At 44.8% G+C, this 7,580-nt stretch overlaps 1 protein-coding gene across 1 annotated transcript; it reads right to left on the reverse strand.

Moving 5' to 3' along the window:
• Positions 1–4,318: 4,318 nt before the first annotated feature.
• Positions 4,319–5,059, reverse strand: LOC137375715 (putative nuclease HARBI1). The gene has a single exon (XM_068043099.1). The coding sequence runs from the start codon at positions 5,057–5,059 to the stop codon at positions 4,319–4,321; it is 741 nt and encodes a 246-aa protein (XP_067899200.1).
• Positions 5,060–7,580: the final 2,521 nt, after the last annotated feature.

Raw genomic sequence — 7,580 nt, forward strand, 5'->3', positions numbered from 1 at the left:
CTGTCCACAGGACTGTCACCGACCTCATCTCCTCTGGAGATCTTCCCTCTACAGCTTCCAACCTCATGGTCCCGCAACCCCGGACAGCCCGCTTCTACCTCCTTCCCAAAATCCACAAACAGGACTGTCCCAGCAGACCCATTGTTTCAATCTGTTCCTGCCCCACTGTACTTATTTCTTCCTATCTTGACTCTATCTTTTCTCCACTGGTCCAGTCTCTTCCCACCTACATCCGTGACTCTTCTGACGCCCTGCATCATTTTGACAATTTCCAGTTTACTGGCCCCAACCGCCTCCTCTTCACTATGGACGTCTAATCTCTCTACACCTCCATCCCCCACCAGGACGGTTTGAGGTCTCTCCACTTCTTCCTTGAACAGAAGCCCAACCAGTCCCCATCCACCACCACCCTCCTCCGCCTGGCTGAACTTGTTCGCACATTGAACAACTTTTCCTTCAACTCCACTCACTTCCTTCAATTAAAAGGTGTTGCTATGGGTACCCGAATGGGCCCTAGTTATGCCTGTCTTTTTGTGGAAGATGTTGAACATTCCTTGTTCCAGTCCTACTGCCCCAACTTTTTTCCCAGAACATTGATGACTGTTTCGGTGCCGTTTTCTGGCCCGCCCCGAACTGGAAAACTTTATCAACTTTGCTTCTAATTTCCACCCTTCTCTCACCTTTACATGGTCCATCTCCGACACTTCCCTTCCCTTCCTCGACTTCTCTGTCTCCATCTCTGGGGATAGGCTGTCCACTAATATTCATTATGAGCCCATCGACTCCCACAGCTACCTCGACTACACTTCTTTACACCTTGCATCCTGTAGGGACCCCATTCCATTCTCCCAGTTTCTCCGTCTCCGACGCATCTGCTCTGATGATGCTACCTTCCATGACAGCACTTCTGATATGTCTTCCTTTTTCCTCAACCAAGGATTCCCCCCCCCACTGTGGTTGACAGGGCCCTCAACCGTGTCTGGCCCATTTCCTGCACCTCTACCCTCACCTCTTCCCCTCCCTCCCAGAACCGCAACAGGGTTCACCTTGTCCTCACTTTCCACCCCATCAGCCTCCATATCCAAAGGATCATCCTCCACCATTTCCACCACATCCAGCGTGATGCCACTACCAAAGGCATTTTCCCCTGTCAGCATTCCAAAGGGATTGTTCCCTCCGCGACACCCTGGTCCAATCCTCCATTACCCCCACCACCTCGTCCCCTTCCCACGCACCTTCCCCTGCAATCGCAGGAGGTGTAATATCTGCTCATTTACCTCCTCTCTCATCGCTTTCAGGTGAAACAGTGATTTACTTGTACTTCTTTCAATGTAGTATACTGTTGTCGCTGCTCACAATGTGGTCTCCTCTACATTGGGAAGACCAAACGCAGTCTGGGTGACCGCTTTGCAGAAAACCTCCGCTCAGTCCGAAAGCATGACCCCATAGCTTCCGGTTGTTGGCCATTCCAAGACACCCCCTGCTCTCATGCTCACATCTCTGTCCTGGGATTGCTGCAGAGTTCCAGTGAACATCAACGCAAGCTCAAGGAACAGCATCTCATTTACCAATTAGGCACGCTACAGCCTGCCGGACTGAACATTGAGTTCAATAATTTCAGAGCATAATGGGCCCCCATTTTACTTTTATTTTTAGTTATTTTTCTCTTTTTTCTTTTTTCTTTTTTGTGTTTATTTTATTTTAGTTTGTTCAGTTTGTTTCTACTGTGCCTACCCACTGTGTTTTTTTCATGTTTGTGCTTGTGGCTGTTCAGTTTTCAGTCCATTAACACCCTATCTGTCCTATCTGTACTAATGCTTTGTCTTTCAGCATAATATTAACAATATTGTTTGCCTTTGCTCCATGACCTTCTGGTCAGCTATTCTGTGACCTTGTCCTATTGACACCTCTTTTGTTATCTCTTGCCCCACGCCAGCTTTACTGGCTTAAAATCTTTTGCATTTCTTATATCTGCCAGTTCTGAAGAAAGTTCACTGACCTGAAACGTTATTTCCACAGATGCTGCCAGACCTGCTGAGTATTTCTAGCGTTTTTTGTTTTTGTTTCAGATTTCCAGCATCCGGAGTATTTTGCTTTTACTGATATCAATGATGCTTTTGTTCAATCCATTGTATTTACTTAAGAGTTTCTCATTGCAGTCGATACTATAGAAACATTCCAGAAGTGGTTTTTATTGAAACATGATTTAGTTAATTTTTTCTATATTGTGTTCTTTGATTTATAAATGATGTTATTCATCTCACCATAAAACAAAGAGTCAAATACAATATTTGGTGCTTGATGCTAAAACACTCAACTAAGGTAAACACTATAACATTTGCGAACAGTGGGCTAATGTTAATCAAATCTCCGGAATACAACAAGCCAGAGTTGCCAACCCTAGAGCATGGCAATATCTGCAGAAATATTATGGCAATGCTTGCAGGGTATCCTACACACATAGATGTCTGAAAATCACCAGTTTATGGCAACTTTGTGACAGCTACAGGAATATGGTTCACAGCATTGCAAGTACAGTTGCTCTGATTTTGCCTTCTTGCCCTGTATTTCTGAGTGAGATGAAGAATTGACTGCATTTATAGAAAAAAAAACCTTTATTTTTGGCCCCATGGTGCAGGACTCTAACACATTGAAGAGGAGGGGAGCAGCAGTTACACACCACTGGGTTGATTTGAGACTAAAATAAAAATATGAAAATAATACTGTAAATGTTTATGCTGCAGCAAATGTACCAATCATTATCGCAGCATGAGTTTGCAGCAGTAGCTAACATAGCATCACAGAGAGGTTAGTTTTGGATCAGAATTTTCCTTAATGTTCCAGGAAAGAAAGCAGCTCAGATTCCCCCTTGAAAGTGGTACCACCCATTTTTCTGACTGACAGCAAAGCAAAATAATAAGTATCACCTTTCTTTCTAACTGATTAACCTACGAGTCCACAACCACCAAACACCCCACCCCACCCCCACCCCACCAACAAGCCCCGAATATCATCTCAGTTCTGTTCTTAGTGTCGAGGGCATTGTTGGATGAACAATCATGGTGTGAAAGAGTAAGGATGCTGCTGGGTTAAGACATTAGTATTCTGCCCGATTGGCTGATCTCAATGGGAGGCATTCGTTTTAGTCAGGGAGCTTTGTTGGCAAAAGAGCAGAAATGACCTTTAAAATACAGCTGCTTCTAAGTCTGCTAAACAACACAAATCTCAGGACTCAGCTGGAGTTAGTTCAGCTGAAGTAGTGGCTAGACCGTGATTTATTTTTTAAATCACAAGAAAAAATGTGTCAAAATCATTAAAACCTACTTTAAAATGAAAACTATTCTTTCATGCTGAATTCAAAAATAATTTGTTACTTTGAATGTAATTTTAGTGAAGGCAATGGGTTAATATTTATGAATCGGCAGCAATTATTAGATTCTACTTAGGGTGACGTAATATATATAATCAACAATTTTAAACACAGAATTAAGCAAATAGTGCAGATTTTTTTTAGAAAGATAGATATTCCTTATTTTTAAAAATGTTAATGATCAATTTTGCATAGCTCTCAACAACTAGTTCCTCCCCATTGATATTAGTTGGAGGAATAAATACAGATAATGGGATCAAAATTGGATAGCCCCCAAAATCAGGTACAGGGTCACAATGCGCAATTAACATGCGCTCACTCAAAGTAATGCAGGCACCATGCAAACTTCATGCTGCCTGCTAATTATAATGTTAGTTGCATGCAGCCAGTGCTGAATGCACCTTGGAGTTCCTGCATGCCTCAGCAGACCGCCCAGGTTTGTGTGAGACTAGCATCACTTAAAGTTAGCCTGCACCTATTAAAGCATTCTGGCTGGAGCAGAGGCTGAAAGTGATGAAAGGGAACTCAAAGCCCAGGAAAAACTGTAAAAAGAAATGTCACAACAGGCCAGAGAGTGTGCCCCAAGGTTCTCTAAAGCAGTGTTGGAAGCCTTGGTGCAGGACGTGCACAGGAGGATAGAGTCCCCCTTTCATCAGGGGGTCAGGAGGCCCTCCAGGCAGATCCTAAGAAGTGGGAGCAGGTAGCCATCGTGATCAATGCCAGTAATGCAGCGCCGAGGACCTGGATGCAGCAACAAGATGTTTAATGACCTCAAGAGAGGCCATGGTCAGTGAATGCAAGTTCACATGCCACATCCAGTAGCTTCATCCACTGCTCCATTCACCACACCCTCTTCACTCACCTACCAACAATTTCCATTAACCATGACTGTGTCCTCATAATGGTCAAGTTGTCCAGGATGCAACAGACCACTGCGAATTGGGACATCTACTCCAGCGAGTATCGTAGGGCTCCTCCACAGCAGTTGAGGCAGTGGGACCATGACTGCAGCACTCCAATCGTTTGCTCGATGACTTTTCTCATGGCAGCATGGTTCTCGTTATACATAGGCTGGCCACATGTATTTGGGTTGCAGAGGGGAGTCATTAGCCAGTTGTAGTTTGGATATCCCCTATCGCCGAACAGCCACTCTCTGGTTTGACACGGTGGCTGAGAGATAGATGGAACAGTGGACGGGCACCAAATGCATGCATCATGACTGCTGCCAGGATAGTGGGCTTTCACCAACATGATGTGCTGAGCGCGATCCCACAGCAACTGCATATTCAGCAAATGGTAACCTTTGTAGTTCGCGATACATCTCACCATTGAGACATGGTGCCTGCAAAGTGTGTTGTTGATGGTACCCTGCACCATGAGGAAGCCTGCTATCCTGGCAAAGCCACGTGCATGCTCCGCCTGCTTCTCTCTGTTCAGAAAGAACATAATGAAATCCCTTCTCCTGGCATGAAGAGCCTTTGTCTCCTCTCTGATGCAGCAATAGACAGCAAACTGCAAGATGTGAGATAGGTTACTTGTTCGAGCCTGGAAGGATTCTGACGCAAATAAATTGAGCTCCATGGTCACCTTCCTGGCTACTGGCAGCATCATTCTCACCCTGCGCTGAGGCTGCAGGTCTGGTTCCAAGAGGTGGCAGAGCTCTGTGAACACCTCCTTCGTGAAACACATATGCCAAATACACTGCTCCTGGCTTAGGTGGAGGTAGGAGGAGTGCTCCTGGAAGACCCTAGGTAGCAAGGCCTCCAGGTGAGCGCTCTTCTCCCCTTCCTCTTCCTCCCTCTGCAAGCAGCTTGTCCTCTTATTTGCTGCCTCTGTACTATCATCCTCTCATGCTTCAGTCCAAATGGAATTGCAATTATAGCAGCTATGACAGGGAGCAGGCAGCCCCAGGAGCCTTGCAGTCACAAGCAATGCCTTCTGCACATGCAGCATCACTCACTGCAAACTTCACCAACTGTCAGCAACTCCTCAAACCCAGCACTTCCACAAACTCAGAGCCAGTAGAAAGTAATCAGTAACTAAACTGCAAATTGTTAATGATCCCTTTAAATATTGCTGCTGGTGGCGTTGGCGGTAGGGACCTTCATGCTGCTGGTGTCAAATCAGATGTAGATGCTGACCGACCTCACGATCTTCCCCTCTGCATACTTCTGGCATATGCTTATCACACCCATACTGATGTCCTCACTAAGAAGACATTTGGTGCAGGTCGTGCTGGAGGTGAGAGGAAGGATTCTAAAGCGGCACTCAAAGTGCCGGAACAACTGGTGCTACAGAGCCTAATAACGTGGCCAATTAGTTTATTGAAGGGTGGAGGGAGGAGGAATATGTAGTTGCCATTTTCTCCACCATCCACACATTAGGTAGCCGCTTTTTATAATTCATTCTGAGGTTATGGACACCATTGGCAAGACTGGCGTTTTAGTTACCATTCCCAGTACCCCTGAGAAGGTGCTGCTGGGCCTTCTTCTGTTTGATACAACTGAGTGACTTGCTAGGTGACTTGAGCGGCAAACCAGGTTGGTGTGGATTTGGAGTCACTTACAGGCTGGACCGGGTAAGAAAAACAAATTTCTTTCCCGCCTTTAGTGAACAAGTTAGGTTTTTAAGACAATCAGACAGCTTCATGTTCACTTTTACTGATAGCAGCTTCTTATTTCCAGATGTTTGTTAAAATGAACTAAAATTCTCAAACTGCTATGGAAAGCTGCCAGGTAAGGAGGCAGGACTAGTAATTTGCTTCAAAATAACTTAAAATACAAAAGCATATGAAAAGCATATTTTGAATTGTCAGCTGCTAATGGTAAAATCACTATAGTCATTTACAACCTCACTCAGATGTGTATGTGAGAGGGTCTGGAGTGACACTCCCTCCAAGTTTTGGTCCTTTCTTTGTGGGGACGCACTTGGGCTTTGTTCTGCACCTCTCCATTCTGGCCTTTACTCACTTTACTCGCAGAGGGACTCATTAGAATGAAATTAAACTTTGGTTGAATTAATAAGTCCTGCTATGATTTATTTATTTATTTAGAGATACAGCACTGAAACAGGCTCTTCGGCCCACTGAGTCTGTGCTGACCAACAACCACCCATTTATACTAACCCTACAGTAATCCCATATTCTCTACCACCTACCTACACTAGGGGCAATTTACAATGGCCAACTTACCTATCACCTGTAAGTCTTTGGCAGTGGGAGGAAACCGGAGCACCCAACGAAAACCCACGCGGTCACAGGGAGAACTTGCAAACTCCACACAGGCAGTACCCAGAATTGAACCCGGGTCCCTGAAGCTGTGAGGCTGCGGTGCTAACCACTGCACCACTCCTATATGATCGTATAGTCAAGAGTGGAACAAAGTGAGGGTAGTTCCATGGAGCTACAAACGCAGTAAGAGGTTGCTGGATGATGGTGTGATTAAATATATCAAAGTCAACAGTCAGGTTGAGGGGAGATAACACGCCACATCAGAGAATGCCATTTGTTTAGTGTTTTGTGAGGTCGTTGATCTAGCTGGCATTTTGCACTTGTGGGTTGACAGTTCATTAATTAGATATTGTAAAATGCCATTGTAACATTAAAGTACTGAGTAACAATTTAGAATCATACGAGTGGGGATGGACCTTGACTTTGTGCGATAGCGTAAAACGAGTGATAATGAGACAGCAATCCGTTCTACATCTCTCCAATTTTAGTTCCATTGATTTCTATTGCTTCCCCCGTCCCCTAACTCATTAAATCGAACCTCCCCAAGGAACCCCACCTGATCCTTAAACATGTGGCTGTCTCTAGTTTCTCTTTCATTTCCTCTCAAGCTCACTTGAGCTTATCCATAAGATCCGCCTCCTCCTCTCTTGACTTTGTCCCTGCTAAACTGTTTAATACCTAATTCCCCTATGCCAGCTGATGTTATAAATGATTCCCTCTCTTCACCTGTTAAACCTTTGGCACCTTCTCCTCCTCTGACCCTGCAAATTACTACCTCAGCTCCAATCCCTCTTTTCTCTCTAAATACTTGTTGTCTCATAAATCTGTATCCTACTTTCCCAAAACTCTCTGAATTCCTCCAGTCAGGTTTCTGCTTCTGCCACAGCACTGAATCTGCTTTAATGAAAGTCACAAATAGTATTCTCTGATGTGGCGTGTTATCTCCCCTCAGCCTGACTGCTGGCTTTGATATATTTAATC

Source organism: Heterodontus francisci, chromosome 12, assembly GCF_036365525.1.
Source record: "Heterodontus francisci isolate sHetFra1 chromosome 12, sHetFra1.hap1, whole genome shotgun sequence".
Taxonomy (NCBI): Eukaryota; Metazoa; Chordata; class Chondrichthyes; order Heterodontiformes; family Heterodontidae; genus Heterodontus; species Heterodontus francisci.